This window comes from Onychostoma macrolepis, chromosome 03 (assembly GCF_012432095.1).
Source record: "Onychostoma macrolepis isolate SWU-2019 chromosome 03, ASM1243209v1, whole genome shotgun sequence".
Taxonomy (NCBI): domain Eukaryota; kingdom Metazoa; phylum Chordata; class Actinopteri; order Cypriniformes; family Cyprinidae; genus Onychostoma; species Onychostoma macrolepis.
Window position 1 is genome coordinate 26,725,932 of NC_081157.1, and position 19,951 is coordinate 26,745,882.

The 19,951-nt window shown below is 37.8% G+C and overlaps 2 protein-coding genes across 10 annotated transcripts in view; one reads left to right on the forward strand and one right to left on the reverse strand.

Annotated features, from left to right (window-relative positions):
• Positions 1 to 15,595, forward strand: part of baiap2a (BAR/IMD domain containing adaptor protein 2a) — an 88,635-nt gene extending 73,040 nt beyond the window's left edge. The window contains exons 8-15 of one of the 7 annotated variants that reach the window (XM_058770263.1): positions 688 to 933; positions 3,140 to 3,356; positions 4,186 to 4,387; positions 5,294 to 5,362; positions 7,632 to 7,785; positions 9,019 to 9,056; positions 13,641 to 13,684; positions 14,222 to 15,595. In XM_058770263.1, the coding sequence (XP_058626246.1) occupies positions 688 to 933; positions 3,140 to 3,356; positions 4,186 to 4,387; positions 5,294 to 5,362; positions 7,632 to 7,785; positions 9,019 to 9,056; positions 13,641 to 13,668 (954 nt within the window). In that variant the 3' untranslated portion in view covers positions 13,669 to 13,684; positions 14,222 to 15,595. The other 6 variants (XM_058770260.1, XM_058770264.1, XM_058770259.1 and 3 more) reach the window with 6 other exon arrangements.
• Positions 15,596 to 16,207: 612 nt separating this feature from the next.
• aatka (apoptosis-associated tyrosine kinase a) overlaps positions 16,208 to 19,951 on the reverse strand; it is a 56,413-nt gene continuing 52,669 nt past the window's right edge. For 2 of the 3 annotated variants that reach the window (XM_058770256.1, XM_058770258.1), the window contains one exon: positions 16,208 to 19,922. In XM_058770256.1, the coding sequence (XP_058626239.1) occupies positions 19,648 to 19,922 (275 nt within the window). In that variant the 3' untranslated portion in view covers positions 16,208 to 19,647. The remainder of the gene's footprint in view (positions 19,923 to 19,951) is intronic. The other variant, XM_058770257.1, reaches the window with a different exon arrangement.

Genomic DNA, 19,951 nt, shown 5'->3' on the forward strand with positions numbered 1-19,951 from the left:
AGATGTTTTTGCAGAATTCAAGGTGGAAAATTTCAACAGGGTTTTTGTCCCATGATTCATAGTTTAATTTAAATTTGGGGCCCCAGATTTCACAGCCATAGAGGAGAATGGGTTTGATGATGCTATCGAAGATTTTCAGCCACAGTTTAATGGGTGGGTTGAATTTGAACAGGGGTCGTCTTATACTGTAAAAAGCCCTGCGTGCCTTATCCGTCAGATCTTTTATTGCAGTATTGAGCTGTCCAGAGGCTGAGATCGTCAGACCCAAATAATTATAACAGGTGACGTGATTAAGAATTGTTCCACCAATTGTGAACTCATATTTTTTTGTCAGCAAGACGAGGCTTTTTCTGAAAGATCATGATTTTTGACTTCTCCATGTTTATTGGTAAGGCCCAATCGTTACTGTACTTTTCCAGAATGGAGAGACTTTGGTGCAGCCCCTCTTCATGAGGAGACGAGCAGAAGATCGTCTGCATACAGGAGGCATTTAATTTCTCTGCCCTCGAGGGTCAGACCAGGACCAGAGGACTTATCATGTGCTGATGCCAGTTCATTAATATAGATATTAAATAGAGTCGCTCTCATTCACTCACTCAGATACATTTTAGCACACCATTTATGGTCAAACCTTTCTAATGCCATCCTAAACTACTGTATCTATGATGCTTTTCCTCTTGTTTCTAGGGTAAGGACTTGTTAACCCAGAAGATCCCAGTGTGGCAGCAGGCCTGTTCAGACCCCAACAAGCTGCCTGACAGGGCCATGCTGCTCGCCCAGCAGATGAGCTCTGGATCTGGCAACCTCCTCTCCAGCCCTCTGCACTCCTCCAAGGGCAACCTGGTCATCTCAGATCCCATTCCTGGAGCACAACCGCTGCCTGTGCCCCCCGAACTAGCTGCCTTCATGGGAAGTGGCCTGGGCCATCAGGGGGTTAGTAGGGAACATTTGCCTTCTGTTTTACAAGGATTTATTGTTGATCAGAATATACAAAACAGCATTTCAAGCGTCTCATGTCTTAATGTGAAAAAGTAAACGTTCATTTGCATATTGCAGCATTAGCTGAGCGTAGGATGATTCAACCTCTTTAAAACTCATTTCTGCAGGCAGTGTTTTAGTTGAGTGGCCCCTCGCTAGAGCAGAACGCTCACACAATGTTAATACAATAACTGAGCCTCCACAGCCATAATGCACTCTCTCTCTGTTCGTGCTGCTGCTGAAGTGATACTCGTTTATCACAGAGCTTATTTAGAAGTCTGGCCTCGTCTGCTGGTTTAAAGGGGTCATGACATGATTTTTTTTTTTTTCAATTATTATTATTTTAATATGTTCCCTGAGGTTCAGTTGTAATGTTAATAAGGTTTTTCTGTCTCTCTGTTAAAAAAAAATCTGTGTTTAAGGGCTTCTCCCTTTAAGGAGTATTTCACCCAAAACTAAAAAAAAAAAATTCTGAAAATGTACTCACCCTCAGGTCATCTAAAATGTAGATGATGTTGAAATCAGATTTGGAGAAATTTAGAAGTTATATCACTTGCTCATCAGTGGATTTATACTCGACGCGTCCGCAAGTTCGCTTGGGTGCGCGCGCCAAATATGACGCCATCGCGGTGTTAGCAGAAGTTCGCTTTGGGTGAGCGCGACCTCATTTCGCGTGGCGGTGTGCACGACATTTTTTGTGACTCGAGCGAACAGTTCGCGCGGCGCCGCAGTCAACATGAACAGCTTATATTTTCTTTGTAATTTTTATAATAGTTTTAAAATAATTATTCAAATATATGCCTGTAGCACTGTAACTATAGCAAAGTATTCTATGCACCACAAAACAATGTGTCTGTAATATATTGTATTCAGAATAAAACAATATTTATCAACATTGCTCTTTTGAGCTGTTCTTATATCTTCTCATTTTATATAACATAATAAACACATCACATGGGTTAATCTATGGCAAAGTACATTTTACAGTCCCTAACCTTTATAGAAGTGTTACATTTGCAAAACACTGAAGGGTTTCAACTTATATACATTATAACATTAATCTTGTATTTGAACAGTTACACCTACTTGAGCCTCAACGTGGCAATATTTTTGTCTAACTTGTACTCTAATAATGTGGTCTAATTTGAAATGTTAGAATAAGAAATAAGACATCCTGTAAATTCCAACACTGTCGAATAACCCACATACCGTTAGCTATACTGCAATATGTAGAAATGTGTCTGCATTATGCACAGAAATGAAAGAGTGAACAAAGTTTGATTTGTAAAATTTTATTAAATCAACAAACAATAGTTCATCTTGAATTATCTGACGTAATTCCGGTAAAATTCCTACTTCTCTTCTACTTCCTGCGGATTTAAAGGACGATTTCGTTTGTGCGCCCCCTGTCGTTTCAAAGAATATCTCAATGGCGAACGCGTCAAGTATAAACGCCTCGTCCATTTGGGGAGGTGCGCGCGCAGTCAGCGGAGGCTCGCGAAGCGGAGCCAGGCGCGAGTATAAACGAGGCTTAAGAGTCCAAACTCATAAAAACATCACAATAATCCAATCCAAAGTCCAACGAGAGTCCAATCCATCAATTAACATATTGTGAAATGAAAAGCTGCGTAATTTATAAGAAACAAATCCATCATTAAGACTTTCAAACTGTGAACTTTTTCACTGGAGGAAGCAGTATTATGGATTATGAATTCGTATTTTGACACTTTAAAGCTAAAACGTTTTAATGAAGAATTTGTTTATTACAAACGTAGCTTTTCACTTCACAAGCTATTAATTGATGTTCTGACTGGTTGTCTTTTTGGATTATTGTGATGTTTTTATCAGCTGTTTTGACTCTCATTCTGACGGCACCCATTCACTGAAGAGGATCCATTGGTGAGCAAGTGATGTAATGCTAAATTTCTCCAAATTTGTTCTGATGAAGAAACAAACTCATCTACATCTTGGATGTCCTGAGAGTAAGTACGAAATTATTCTCCTGTCAAAGTGAATGTTCTTTTACTCTTGCATTTGTCCTGTTGTCAGGTGTAGCTCACTCGCATACACTGTCAGTAATTGAACAAAACTCCCAGGCTAAAAAAATCCAGACTTGTGTGTGTGTCTGGCATCGCTTACTTGGTGATCTATATGCTTGCAGCGGCTAATGGGTCCTGATGGCATGTCTCTGGTGAACGGGACAACGGGGGTCCATGGAGAAGACTACTGGACGGAGGGTGGGGTCTCTCAGGGAAGACCACCCTCTCCACAGAATCAGTCTCAAACGCAGAGCCAGCCCCAGAGACAGGTCAGCGACGTCTATTCCAACACCCTGCCTGTCCGCAGGCCCCAGCCCGCTAAAAACAAGACCACTGTGGGTAAGAGAAACCAACCCTTCTGCATATCCCTGTTGAAAAAAACAGCGTATGCTGGTTAAGTATGTTTTGAAGAATGGCTGCTGGTCTGAGCTGGTTTAAGCTGGTCCTAAGATGGTCCTAAGCAACTAGCTCCTGCTCAGAAGAACCAGCTTAAACCAGCTCATGATGAGCTAAGGACCAGCTTAAACCAGCTCAAACCAGCAGCCATGCTTCAAAACATACCTAACCAGCATATGCTGGTTTTTTCAACAGGGATTAACTTTGAGCAAATGGGGTTTTTGAGCCATAAAGTGCTTTTTGATCTTCTGGGCTTTCGTTTTTCATCCCCAGAACAGGGTTATTATCACTAACTAAATTAAAAACTAAACTAAAACCATGGGGGAAGAATTGTTACTGTTAACTAAAATAAAATATTTGCAAAGTATTATTTATTATTACTTAATTTATTATTATTATTTTATTATTTCAGTTAGTTGCCAAGGCAATCTTTTTCATTTAGTTAAAGTTGAAATACTAACATTACTAAAACCAAAATAAAAATTGATAAAAACTGTATAGATAATATAGAGACAATATAGAGTTTAAAAAAAAAATAAGCTGAAAGAAAAATAATAAAAATGACAACGCAACAAAATTACTGCAACTTTAACAAAATGTAAAATGAAAATGTTTGGTTAGATGGCTAAAATATGTTCAAAATATTTGACCGCTTATCTTAATACCTCATGGGACCTGTAAATTGTATAAATAAATGAAGAGTTAGTAAGTTAATTATAAAAGTTGATTTAATTTTATTATTATTATTATTATTATTTGAATCTTTCTCTAGGAGAGACACGAACTCTTCCCAGGTCAAGTTCCATGGCGGCTGGTCTGGAGAAGAACGGACGTTCTCGTGTACAGGCCATTTTCTCCCACGCCGCTGGAGACAACAGCACCCTCCTGAGCTTCACTGAGGGCGACATCATCACCCTGCTGGTGCCAGAGGCTCGGGACGGCTGGCACTATGGGGAGAATGAGAAAAACAAGATGTAAGCACTCAATGATGCATTCATTAACAACAAAGCTGGATGGGGGAAAAATCGATTTAGTAATGCAAAATATGTTGATAATCAAATGAAAACAAATGAGTACTGAACGTCTTTAATGAATCCATGCCATTTCTAGGATTTCTGGGTCCCTTGTCCTGTCCATTTCAGATTATTCTCCTGAGAAAAAGACCCTAGAAATCTCCCGTGTGTCTTCTCTAGAGTTTCAAAAGAGATCTCAAGCTGTGCTGATATTTGCTAATATGCCAAATCATAGTCACATTTATTATGAACTCAATATGAACACCTCACCAAATTCTCTCATTCTACCTACATGAATTTTAGTTCAATATTAATGTAATTCTATACTCTTACTATATATGAACAATTATGTTTTTTAGAGGAAAAAACATCTAAAACTAAACTCATTTTTGATGGAAACAAGCTGACAACCCCATTAAATCCTACACTACACTACCCATAATCCTAGAGAGACTGCCTACTTGGATCAGTCACTGTTTCCATGGAAATGTGAACAGCACCAAAAGAGCTTAGCAGCGCCTGCCAGCTCCCATGAGACATATTTCCCTACACCCTCTAACTACTTATGTATTTGCATACATTTAAATATTTTGCAATAAACAAAGACTTACAGTATAGTTAATATGTGCACAATGAGTCCTCTCCAGACAGCGATTTCAGCAGAGATGAATTTGATTACAAGGTTGTTTTACTCAGGAGAGTAGTCTGAGAGGAATGATACTCTGTTTGCTACCCATTTAATCTATTTTCTATTTAGAAGAGTATTTCTAAATAAACCGAGATATTAAACTTATGCGTATTCTTTACACTGGGTTTTAACCACTGTCATAAATGTGGAGTTTCTAAAGAAAAGCTCTTTCATTTCAGGCGTGGCTGGTTTCCTTTTTCCTACACCCGAGTGCTGCCTGACAGTGACGGCGAGAAGTTAAGAGTGAAGTAAGTACCCTGAAACACTCTTTACACTTGGCATTAACATGCATTTTCAATGATCGGATCACTCGTGAGCAGATTTTGACCACATTTGATGAAGGTGAAAATGCAAATGCATTTTAGTTATTAGCCATGTAGGAATATATGATATCATATACATCACTTTGCACTAAGTGTGGGCCACAGGTTCTGGGCTTTTCTTTTTCTTCTCTGGTGATTTGACAGACGACAGATATTGTGCTCTTGCGCTTTGATTAAATCACTGGATTTAATCAACAATATCTGATTATTAATTAAATTGTTTCACTGGATTATGGTTGGAATCTTGTTTTGGTTGGAATGCTCATTTCTTTTCTTCCCGTTTCTTCACTTCTAACATACTTTGAGGAGTACATTAATTAAAGGAAACACATGAAACAACTGAAGCATTTTGTTAACAACTGAAGCACAAACGATTCAGTTAACACAACCTCAAATGTAAAACACAACACACGTGTTCAAACTTTCAGGGTCTGTAAGATTTTTTTATGTTTTTGAAAAGGCTGCATTTATTTGATCAAAAAAACAGAAAAAACTGTAATATTGTGAAATATTACAATTTAAAATGTTTTCTGTCACACGATCCTTCAGATATTATTCTAATATGCTGATTTGTTGCTCAGAAAACATTTCTTATTATTATTAGTGCTGAAAAGTGCATCTTAATATTAGAGGTTGACCAATAGTGGATTTTACCGATACCGATAGCTAGGTTGGACCACACTGGCCGATACCGATTAATCACCTGATAGTTTTCCAAATGGATACTGAAAGAAAGCTAGTGCTTTACTATTTAAAAAAAAAAAGCAGTAACAGTACTGAACCATACTTTGTAAATGAATAGAAATATTAATATTATTTACTATATTGATCATTAAAGTTATTTCATAGTTTGCTAATGTTAAAAGAAGAAACTTTCAAATTTAAAAATGTAGCCTATTAGTAGCTAATAGTGAATGTTGAAATGAACACACTCTAACAAGGAACAATACTTCTACAGTTTTCATTAATGCTACGAATGGACTCTTATTATTAAGTGTTACCATTTAATTTCAACAGTCATGCTTAAAGATGGCCATCTTTAAATATCTACACAAGGCCATAGCATTAAAATTACATACATATGGATATTGTATGTGTACTCACACACTTTATTTGCTTCTATTTTTAACACTTGATAATTATCACAAAAAAAAAAAAAAAAAGTCACCGCGCAAAAGCGCAGCACTGCATCTCAGAGGTATCACACACACACACACACACCAGGCGCTTTGCGTTCAAATCAAGTGGCGATCTAAAACAATTTATTTAATCACCAAACGGACATAAGTTTGCTTCAAGAATGAACAATGTGGCATAAATGAGTTTGAAGTTCGGTGTTTAAAAAAACAGAGCAAGTAAAGAGAACGCGCAATCTGTATTACAGCTCTCTATATGAAGCATTCAGACTTTATTAGAGCCACAGAAAGACAAACGTTTTGCTGAAAAATGCACAATGCATAATTTATAGCCTAGGGTGAAGTCATTATGTACATTCACAACAATTTGGGACAAATATAATGTAATTTAATAGAAAACTATGTGAATGGCGCTCTGTTCCGCGGCAGGCTTTTCTGTCGGCTGTATTTAAATGCGCGTCTGGAGTTTCCCTCTCTGTGCAGCGCGCAGTGTCACGTGTCACAATAAACAACACGTGCTGTCAGTGATTTCCGCCTCTAGAGGCCGCTCTCGTACTGTATAATGCCAGCGGACCCTTTTCAGCCACTCCAGCAACGGTTGCAAACCGGAAAACTATCGGCATGGATTTTTGCCGATAACCGATAGTTGCGGCAATCAACTATCGGTGCCGATTCATCGGCAAAACCGATGAATCGGTCGACCTCTACTTAATATTATGTGCAATTAGTAATGTTTTTTTTCAGGATTCTTTGATAAATAGAAAGTTCAAAAGAGCAGCATTTACTTGAAATAGAACCATTAACAAATTAATGTAATGATCAATTTAATGCATCCTTGCTGAATTATTATTTTTTTTTTTTTTGAAAAATCTTACAGATCATAGCTTTTGAACAGTAGTGGGTGGAAGTAGATATTTGCATTCGCATCTCTATCTGATCACACTGGAGATGCATTTGAATAAAGGGGTAAATTCAATACAGCAAAAAACTAGCCAGATACAAAACACATGTTAATGGCAGGTGTAACGATGACTGATTGACTGACCTTCATCCTGTAGTCTTCACCATGGAAAAAGCAGCAGCACAGGAAACCTGCTGGAGAGAGAGGACATGTCCTTGCCCATGCCTGACTATGGTCTGACTGCCCGACTGTTGGCACAGAGCCTAACACAGACTCGACCACGTCCCTACAGCATGGCAGGCTTCGCACAGGTACACACACACACACATATTAGCATTAGACAGGAATCTCTCACTAATGTCTCCTTTCTTGGGATTTTTTCTCTTTCGACTCTGCTTAAAGCTTAATCTATGCGTCAGCTCTTCTTTAATCTGCTCTGTAAAGATTACTACATGGGGGTTTCTATTAACATGCACGATTTTCGTATTAAATGGATGGTTCACCCTAAAATAAAATATAATTTACTCACTTTCATGTTGCTTCAAACGCATATGACTTTCTTCGGTGGAACGCAAAAGCATGCATCAGAGAAACAACAATTCACTGCAACTTTTATTCCCTTTCCCACAAATTGTGATTACAGGGGCAGATTATTGATTAATATAGACTTATTGTGCAGTTCCTTGCAAAATACTATGACCTCAAAACATTTTTACTATAGTTCATGATTTGTAAACTAATACATTTTGATGTTTGCATCACACAACCAGTTCCATATGCATGGCTTTTCTGGGATAGTAAACTTGCTCGGTAGCTCACCTGGTACATCAGTGCACCTGCCATGTGGATAGTTTGGATGCAAGTACAGTGAAACAAGAGTCACAATAAGAGTCCAAAGCCTTAAGAAATGGCAAGGTTAGCCAGCAAATGTGTTTTTCCCCCCATGTTTGCTTTTTGTTAGCAGTATCGGTTAGCTTTAGAGTTATTATTTTCCAAACGAGACAGAGAATAAACTCACTGTACACTTAATTTCCCAATTGCCACGATATGCACAACAACCAAGTAAAAGCATTGGCAGATTTGAATAAAACTGAATGCGCTTAGCGACACTCACTGGACATTTGACTTTGAAATTTTTGCAGTATGTGCAAGAAGCAACATAGTATCATTTTGCAGAAATTGGTGGATTTCTTCCTGGGTTGGGTTTTTTAATGATATTTGAGTAAAGAGGAAGGTTTTGTTATTTAAAAACAATGCACAAAACTATTGTATGACTTCAAAAGAGTTGTACAGCCCACATTTGTGGTGCTCTTTGTTCATTTTGAAAGCCCCTGATTACATTCTGTTGTCACTGTAGGAAAATAGAATTGAAACATTATAAACATGATGTTCCATTTGCAGCGATGTGAGAGTGAGTAAATGATGACAGGGTTAGTGTTTTGTGTGAACTGTCCCTTTAATACACTGTGTTGATGCACCCTTGGATATTTTCCCTGGAAATAAGCTTCTAAGCCGCGTTGAAATGTTGTTTTTACGACTTCCAGCCAGCGCTAGAGGATTATGACAGTCAGTTTGCCACAAGGTAAGATCGGCTCTTAATGAACAGAAATGACAACATTTAATAATGAATCAGTTTTATGAATTTATCCCAAAATGCCAAAACTGTACTGCTAATTATACTTCTGTTAGTGAATAGTAGTTAATATCTGTGTTTTTTCCCTTTCTTAGCTCTTGCTTGCTTATGCTAAATGTGCAATGTAGTGCTGATATTTGTTGGGAGACCAACCCTGTTTTATCAGAGAATTGTAAATGGTTTGACGACGAGAAGGTTGTGTGTCTGTCTGTTTTTGTGAGAGGAGTGAATGAGCTGTTGGGTTGTGAGATGCATCGTTGTTGACCTCACTGTAACCTCATTGTGTGTGTGATCCATTAAGGTCAGGATCAGAGCTGCTCATAGTCTGTGTACCCTGAACTCATTGTCTCTAGAAGCCTCTAGTTGAGATTCAGTTCACTTACAAAAATGTTTCAGGTTCAGCACAATTGCAAGTATATGGAGAGCAGACAATAGCTTCATATCAACCCGTCAGTTTATAAAAACTGTGTACAGTAATGCACTTACAATGAAAATGTGTTCATTACAAGGGTTTAAATGTAGAAATGTGAAGCTTGTACTTTCTTTCAAACAGATAAATTAAATTAAAGCAAAATGCATTATCAGTGTTACTCCTGTTGACATATTTGTCTCTATTCAACAGCCCTTTCTGGTAGCAGAATTTACTGGGATTAAGGTTTTTTTTTTTTTTTTTTTAATGAAGGAATGAATACTTTCATTCAGCAAGGACACATTAAATTGATCAAAAGTGACAGTAATGAGATTTCTAATGTTACCAAGATTTCTATTTCAGATAAATGCACTTCTTTTGAAACTTCTTTTCATCAAAGTATGCTAAAATATATATTATGGTTTTCATAAAAAAAATTTGCAAATCGGCATATTAGAGTGATTTCTGAAGGATCATGTGAATAACTAGAATAACGGCTGCTGAAAATTCAGCTTTGCAAGATGGGAATAAATTATATTTTGAAATATATTTAAATAGAAAACAATTATTTAAAATTGTAATAATATTTCACAATATTCCTGTTTTACTGTATTTTTGCTTAAATAAATGCAGCCCTGGTGAGCATAAGAGACCTTTGAAAAACATTTTAAAAATCATAACAGACCCCAATTTTTTAAACAGCAGCGTATTACTATAACTTTGCATAGATAAGATTATTATGAGATGGTATCACGTAATGTTTCTATATTTTTGTAGAAGTATGTGTGAACCGTAATGTCCTGCCTCATAGACATCAATTGTAAATGCATTACTGTGAACCTGATTTAAGGAACAAGTCGAATGATTTATGTTGTAGATTGTAAATTGTAGTTAAACCAGATTATTTCTAGATAGCTTTAAGATGCATCTTGACCTGACCTTTTACCAATTTTGACCCTTTGCCTTTTCAATTTGATCGTTGTCAATTGAAAAAGGCACTTTAATGTCTCATGGCACATTCAGTAGCTGTGTAGTTTGATATTAGACAGGATGAGGAATAAGCCCCCCTACAGCCTTCACTCCTGCCCATTTGTGGCTGTCTTGTCTTTTCTTCATTTCTCTCTGAATGTGTCCGACCTGGCAAGCTTCCTTCTCTCTTTGTTCCACAGTTCCGATGGCAAATTGATTTCGACAGTGTGAACACAGACAGACTATCAGACACAGATCCGGATAGCACAGGGGCCACGCCCCTACTTCCCTTAGCCCCTCCCCTCTTAAGCTCTGCCTCCACACACTCCTCCTCCAATGGAAGGGGCCAGTCTCATCCCTCCTTTCTGTCCTCTCTTCCTCCCTGCGTCTTGCCGGGGCGATAGTGACGGTCGCGTGTGGTGGGTCGGGGGGGAACTCTGAGAAGAACGACCAGAACGCAGTCCAACTGCTCGCCTCGCTGCTTTACGGACTCTGATTCGCCTGTAGTGACGCCGCTATGACATCGCTGTGGACTCCAAAGAGACTGCTTACCACTTCCCGTCTTTCATGCATGAGCACAAGTTTTGCTATGTGGTTGTTTTTTTAAAATGACATCCTCATGTAAAAGTGCCAAAAGAAAAGCAAATTTGGTCTTTTGGAGCAGCTCTCCTCATTCCGAAGCTCTTGCTGAGTGTTTTTCTAAGCAGATGTAATGGGAGCCTCATGCCAAATGAGGAATGTTTTTTTTTTATTTATTTTTTTTTATTCTTCTTTGTGGTTTAGTTGTGCAGAGTGTACTCTCTCTGTGTGTTTTTGAAGAGCATTTGCGTTTTGTGAATCCCTCATGTATTACCTGGTGCTCCTCTGGTCCAGAGGCTGTGTCGCTTTGTGCCGCAACAAGCTTAGATTTTCCTCCGATTCACCGACGAAATTGGAACAATTGGAAGGAAAATCGAAATTTTCCCTCATTAAACAAGTGCCAAATGAGAATGGACCTATGAAACTGGAGTGAAGGTCGCATGAGCTTCAAAATCCTCGGGTGGGACTGTGCTGTTCGTCCAGACCGGCACGTGTCCGCTCACCCTACATGCATGAAAGAAAAGTGCTCTGAGCAGAAACCTTTTCCCCAAAAAAATATCCCGTTATCCTGCCTCAGACACCTTGAAGTATGGGATCAGAATAGTATCAAAATGAATATTTTGACAGTATGATTCATAAATGTGTGACCTAATTCACAAAATTTGTTTCTCAAATATTCCTTTGAATGGTGTGTTCACAAATTTTGAAACTCATGAACTGATGGATAACTTTGAATTTAAGTGTGGATGTATTCTTTTCTGAGAGGTTTTGAGTAAAAAATTTATTTTGGCAAAAATACCAAAATTAACTTTTTGGTAAAATAGTGATTGAGAGACGTTTTGGTTCAAAAATACATTTTGCCAAAAAATACCAAAATTCACTTTTTGGTAAAATAGTGATTTGAAATGGCAAAATTAATTAATTAATTTATTTATTTCATCAAGTACATCCTCTTCAGTCAATCAAGTTGAGAGTTGGAGATCAATGCATTGGACAACACTGAAATGAAATGCAATGTGAAAGGGCCTTAGGCACCATTCACTCAAAAATGAAATGACTATCATCATTAACTCATCCTCACGTTGTTCCAAATCCTTTGCTTTGGTTTATCTTTGAACCACACCTTAAGATACTTTTAATGAATCCTGAGAGGTTTATGTCCTTCCAGGTAACAAAAAAAAAAAACAAAGTCAACATGATGGAGAGTAAACGATGACAGAACTTTCATTTTTGAGTGAACTGTCTCTTTAAATTATGCCTTTGTGAATATATGATTTTTATTTTGTGAATATCAATCAGGTTACACATTTATGTATCATATCTTGTGAATATATTATTTTTAGCCTATTCTGAGCCTATACAGAAGTGCTACCAGCCCATGTCTCTAAAACATTCCCATTGTAGTATGTTTCCATGCAGTTTTAGGATGTTGACTGACAGATCCTCTGGAGCTGTGGTGTAGTCCTCGCTGTGTTGATGTTCTTTTGTTTCTTCTTCTTTTCTTTTTTTTTTTTCTTGGAAAATAGACAAACTAGGAAAAATGCACAAGAAATCAGTGTAACAATCACAATATGCATGCTGAGGAGGAACATAGTGAACATTGACATTGAATGTATGGTGACTTTTTACGAAAGGAATAAATAAATATCTATATATTAATAAAACATTTGTTCAAATGAGCTTCTGATGATTTTTAATTTGTCATCTTGGATTTGCAAGACTTTGCATTGAGCTTTAATGGGTGCTGCACACCTACAAGCAACTCAGCAGAAAAGACCTTTATTGTGATGTGATATTCATATTTTATGATGCTATTTACTGATATATTATTTGATCAAATCTATTTGAAAATAAGCCAAATAAATATGGCATGAGCAATTTTGGGCCATTAATGGTTGATATTTAGTTTTTTTGGCTTTCTCACTTGCACCCATACCAACAAGACATGCTCAACTGGGTCGTCCACAAATAAAATGTCATCTTTTGAGACCAACGTTTCACGAACCTGAAGAGCACACAGTTCTAATCTAGCATAAAGTTTGTGTACTTGTGCATCATGACGTCGTGTCCGTATGAATATGTGACTGTGTCCGTGTTTCTGTGTCTGTGCTTGCCTGCTCGCCTTTTTTCTTCTCCTTATCTTCTAAGATCTGATCTGTTTGAGATGTATATAAGACGTGTCAGTTTTTTTATAAGCATGCATTTTAGATAAAGAACTGTGAAGGGTTTGAAATTGAAATGTGCTCTTCAAGAGTTCATTGTTTTCCATACACATCTCTTTACTAATTGGACCTCCTAACCAAACTGCTATGGGCAGACCTTTCATTTTGCACTATATTTTGAACCCATGTCATTTCTAGAAGTGCGTTATTGACTCATCTACGAACATAAAACTGTGACGTCATCCATGAGCAGTCCAAAAAAAAAAGCGCCATGTCACAGAGCAAGTAACCTACTGTACGGCCATCGTACGCAACACTAACAATCATGTGAATGCGGTGGAAATGTAGCCATGCATAGCCTCGGTCTGAGCTGAGCTCTCAGGTACAAACCCCTGGACTCTCTTTACTTTCCAGTTTGGGTCCTGAATTGTCCCGGTTCTGAGTGTTGCAGGACCTCCGTAAGTCACCTGCCTCCATCGCTGCTCAGCCAAACCAATCATGCCCTTTCTTTTATTCTTTTCATTTTGATTTTGTTTTCGACTCTCATTCGCTGTGCGGCTTAAACAGGCAGTAGGGCTTCACAGCTGTTTCGTCTCATGCCGCCACCTGCCTCTCTGGTTGGTCCTTGGCTTTTTGTGTGTGAGCTGTAGTTCGCACCAGCCAGAGAGGTCATAGGTTGCCAGGAAATGGTGTTGGCGCTGGAGGTAACCCCGAATCTAACTCTTGCATGCATCTATCAATGCTGACAGAAGTAACTATGTCTTGTTCCATTTGCATGCCTGCTCCAAACACCCTTCATAGACTCTTCTCCAGATACCTGTTCATAAGTATATGTCAAATGAATCACTGTATGCCTTTCAGCAGTGCCTTTCTTCTGTATCCCAAATCAAAGTGCAATAGAGCTGTTTATGTGTCGTAGAGTTCAGTGGGTCACTAGCGCGAGCCGTGTTGTGGGCGTACTGACCGTGTTTGTTCTCCACCCCCTCTCCATCTAGTGACCGTTCCCTGGAGGTCTACCTCAGGCCAAGCATCATGGACGACCGATCCGCTCCTCTCTACTACTAGAGGGGCCATGCAGTGGCCTGTGCACTGTCGCCCTCTTCTGTTCTGTCTGTGTCATTGCAACAGCATGCGGAGGCAGAGCACATGCATTTACCCACAGGGCACGGAGGATAGAGCTGGTTGAGTTCTTAAAGGATTAAATTAATGATCTTAACTCTGTAGCTACATAATTAACGGTATTTGTATCCACCAATTCACGTATTTCAAAAGTTAAAAGCTTTTCTAAATGGTTTTCTTCATTAACGAATCAGGCACAACCGAAATGTCAGTGTACATTTTTTTTTTTTTTTGGAGGTAAAGTGTACGCCTGATTGTTTAAACGTGAGATCTTTTATTTGAATGAATGTGAAAATGTAAAAAAGTGAGTAATTTGGTAGATATTATTTCTATAAATGCAGTTCTATTGGGAAGCCTTTCTTTTTCTGTCAGTTGTGTATGTTTTGTGGCACTTGCCTCTATCACTCATTTCAGAAAGCTGATGAAACCTCTTCGCAGGGATCTTGATGCTGTGGTCGCTCTGTATTAAACAGACCACTGTGCTTTGCTAAAGTTCTAGTGATGCCTCTGTGAATCTCTGTCTTTGCAGAGATCTGTACAGTTATATTAGATGCAATATATAGTGCAATTTTTCATGCAAGTGGCACCGACACAGGAACTGTGCCTTTTCCTGCTGTTCTGTGCTCAGTGTGGTTCTGAATATCTGTAACTCCACTGGTGTAAGTAAAGGGAATTGCTTTGTGATATTTTGTTGTTCCATTTGATTTTTGTACTATTATTTGCTTCTACTGTACTTTTTTTTTTTTTTGTTCTTTTCCTAGAAATTTAAATGACTGTTATAGATATATAAGGGGGTTTATTTGTCTTCACCTGCTGCTTTTGCTTTTCCACATACTGAGCAATACTGCTTATTAAATATCAAAAATAGACTTGCTGAATAATAGTGAAAATATTAAATTGCAGGTTCTGTAAATATATCTTTTGTTTTGTTTCTGCTTGGGGGACTGAAAAGTATTAGAGCAGTATAACCACTGATTTTCGAAGTGTTACAGGAAAATACAATATCAGCTAGTTTAGATACTGCTATGAATTGCATGTTTTATAAATTAGGGCATCTACTGTGGATGGTGTGAGGAAGGTGGGATTGTTGTGTGATTCTTCGATAGAATGGAAGATTTTGTGTCTGATCAGCTTTAAAACCAATTTTATAATGTTTTATTTTTGTTTTGGCTTTTCTGTTTATTCTTATTTATGGACTGCAAATGTATGTGAACATTCTTGTCTTTTCTGAAATAAAAAAGTATCATGAACTGCTGCACTTTCAAATTATATAGGTTCAAACGGCTGAGATCTCACTAAAAATCTGGGATTTTAGTTTTTTAACCTAGAAATGATTTAATTTTCTTCCATTTAACCTCAAGCTGGATCTTTGGATCATCTCAAAACATGCTGTAAAACATCACCAATAGGTCTTTTCACAAACTACAAAAATGCAAAACGAGCATTTTCACTAGTGGTCTCAGAATAAGCGCGCGTGTGGGCGCATGCGTGCGTGCGTGTGTCTATATATGTAAATGTATATTAGTGCTGTCAAACGATTAATCGTGATTAATCGCATCCAAAATAAAAGTTTTTTTTTACATGTGTGTACTGTGTATATTTATGTATATATAAATACACACACACATACAGTATATATTTTGAAAGTATTTACATTCATATAATTTATATTATATATAAATATATTTAATATACAAACATAACATTTTTCAGAAATATATACATGTGTGTATTTATATATACATAAATATACATAGTACACACAAATATTATGTAAACAAATCTTTTATTTAGGATGTGATTAATCGTTTGACAGCACTATATATATATAAGGAATCTTTAATAACTGTCACAGGCACAAGGACAAACTATAGCTTGGTTTATTTTTAGAATAGTACAGTAGGCATGAGTCGTGAGGACATACGGTTCGACGTCTATGAGGCAGTAACAACAGACTTTTCCCCTCAACGCTACATTCAACATTCAGTACACTTTAATTTGACCTTTCTTTGGCAACCACAACCAGCCTAATGAAGCACTGATGTTCTGAATGAGAAAAAGTACCTACTGCCGCAAGGTTTAGCACAGTATAAAACTCTTGAAAGGCATACAGCGAGAAAGCGAGGGTACAAGTGCAGTGATTGTGACTTACAGCATTGGCACAAATGTGTATGGGCTCCAGTGATTCAAGGCAGAGCATGACAGGTACAGCTGTACGTTACATTTAAACAGATCATCGTGTAAAACAGGTCAAAACTTTTCTCGGTGTTACACCTCAGATCATATAGGGACAAAAGACAAAATATATTGAGAGAAACTTGTAGAAACACATGAGGCCCACATGCCGTCTGGACCATCTGAATTGTTTTGTAGTATATTTTTGAACATCTATTTGTTATTGGATTTGACAAAAATAACACTTCTGAGACAAGGCATCATCACAGACGGAGGATCAGATCTGCAGGAGCTGCCGTTATTGTTTGTAACACATTTTGTTCACAGACGAGATGGTCACTCTTCTCTCTTTAACTTGGTTGTGTGTCTTTGAGTACCACAATTGTGAAGTATACACCTGTAACTTTGATAACCCGCTGGTTTATCCTGAAATCAGTTCCTGTAGCTCTCGGATTCAAAGCAAAAGTTATTCAGCAATCATGACTGATTGTTGTGATGGACTTGCTAAAGTTCTGATCCTGACAAGCACCAACAAACTTATCACCATCAGTACCCCCAGGGTCATTCCTCTTACACTTCCTCTTATTTTCATGCCCCTGGATGATATATTAAATTCAAGTTTTGGAACACAAAGAATTGAATGTCTGAGCTACAGCTCCATATATGGCAAAGCACCATAGATGTATCATAAATGTAGCTTATTTAAATTCATCCGAAGTCATACAGTAGCTTTATGTGAAGAACAGAGTGAAATTGAAATCGTTATTATAATCGCTTGATAATTATAAACATAACAGTGAAATCTTGCACTCATGTAAACAGTTGCAGTCAAGAAGCATTATGACTGTGCCATGCCAAAGTTTGGATGTCTTAAATGACAACTGCAATTCTTCTATTTCTCACATAAAGTTACTGACCTCAGAACACACAGAATGTAGCACATGAGCTTTTTTAAAGTGTTTAAGTGCCTTATATTTCTGAAAGTTTGAATTGCTGCATAACAGGAATGACCCATATGTGAGCTATCATATATATGCATGCTACCATAATAGTTGAAGGAAAAATAGCTGGTTATTATCTGTTCTCCTGCAATACTGTCATTGCTTCTCAGCACAAGTACTGTAATGCATCACTGTCATCCATAAATATTTTGGATATTCTGATCTAGAGATTTAAAGATCTAACCAGATAAGAAGTGTTAATGATTAAACTGCACTTTTAATAATATATAAATAAGATCTTGATTTTGATGAAGTACTTGATTATGGGGTAAGATATATCTTAAGTCATTAATGAAAGTGCAGGTAGTTGTTATGAAAGTTCTTCAGCATTAAAAATAAAGCAAAACACTGTTTAAGACTGTATGAAGACGTTTTAAGTGTGATGGTTTATATTGTTAATATATCTACTTTTGTACCATACCCTTAACACCCCTGAGCTAAAGTTTAATTAAAAGTGGTCAAATATAGAAAACATCACTTTTGAGCAGCTTGTAGTGAGGGGCTCGGTATGTATATAATTTTTTGCACCCTCAATAATAAACGTGGGTATTTCTTTTATGAGGGCAGAACATCTTGTAACTCTATTTTTATGCAGATCATTGGGTCAACCTGAAAAATGTAAAGCACTATGACAGATCTTTCAGACTCTAAACCACATATTGACGGTATGGGGCATGACAAGCAAATGAGGAGAGCAGCCTTGTATTTATATTGTTTCCTACATGTTATGTGTAAAAAAACAAATGATGGTTTCAGCATGATACTGATACTGAATTGTGCAAATAAGTTATAATCTTCATACCTCATGTTGTAATACATAGATAATAAATATGTTGTTATACAGATCTCCTCTTCAGTTTTTATAACTGTTGTCCTCAAAAAAACTGTCACTCAACCACCATCTGTCTAGGAACACAAGGGAAGGGCTGGCTAATCCACTACAATATGAGGCACTGTGTCCAAACAGCATATCAGGTTGACAGGACCCTTTTGTCCAGCACGTTTAAAAGAACAAAAATATAGCGATACAGGAGAGCCCACAGTCTGATGAGACCAAATCAAACCATACGGGTTCTAAACACCTCTTCAATTAAATGAGTTAATGACCCCTTCACTCCTGGGCCCCATTCTCACTGTTACCTGTGTGACAAAAAGAGAGAGCTAGTTAACTTTCAATGTCAACCCTGCATACAGCAATAAACTCAAATGTAAAATCATTAGATCTAGCACCTAATGTTTCTCAACTGTATCAACCATGTCTTTATGGCTCACACTGCGAGCCTTAGTGCTCAATTCCGATTTTTGCTCAGATCCAATTTTTTTTGTACAGCTGTTCACACTGTTGTTTTAAATGTGGCCAATATCAGATTTCCAGTGTGAACAGATCATTGTTCTGAACTGACCCGCATGCGCAAAAGAACAATACAAACAGGGTTTCCAGATTTTAACAACAACAATCCGCCCAATTGCTTCTCAAAACTAGTCCAAAACTAGCCCAATCATGTTCAGGGGTAAATATTGTGTTAGTGGGGTTGTATCAACCCATGAATTTAAAAAACAACCCGCAGCAACAGTGGAGAAAGTGGCCTAACTCCTCGGGGAAACTGTGGATTTGGCAACACTTGCGCAGCAAACTGTCATATGGAAGTAAACCCGGAGGACATAAAGTAAGCAATTAACGTGTTTTATTTATAGTGTGATCTGCAGCAAAAGCCAGCAGGCAATATGAAAAATAAAGACAAGGATGTGACAAAAGAGAGCAGAGTTTTGAAACTTTTATGATACGAGCCCTCATGTTTTGCTTGTATAGAGTTATCATTGTAATACTTATGAGTTCTGAACTGATAAATCAAACGTCCACTGATTAAAATTGTCTTGATAAGTTTAGGTATGTGAAATCTTTGAAATGTCTCCCATCAGCGCGGAATTATAACGAATGTCGATCTAGAGTGCCGTAAAAGTCGCATGAATTCCGACATGACTGTTCACACTGCGGTCGCATTGCAAAACATCTGACCTGTATCGGATTTAGTACCACATAAGGAAGTGGCACAAATCGGAATTGAAAAGATCAGATTCCATGTGGTTTGTGCTGTTCACACTGTCATGACAAAAACAGATCTGAGTCACATGTGAGCAAAAAAAATCGGATTTGGGCCACATTTACTTGCAGTGTGAACGTAGTCTATGCAGAACTGACCTCCAATGGAGTCCATGTCAGAGTCAGACACATGCGTAATGGAAAAACGAGAGACGCTAAATCGGGAAAGCAGTGGTGCTGGTTTTTCATCTGGAGACTTGACGGGAGAGTTGGGTGGTGTAGCGATCTCTTCAGACCCAGGTTCTGATGTTGAAGGGCTTTGAATCAATGGAAAATCATCTTGCCACTGAAATGCCCCACCTGTTTAGGGTGAGAGGCTTGTGAAATGT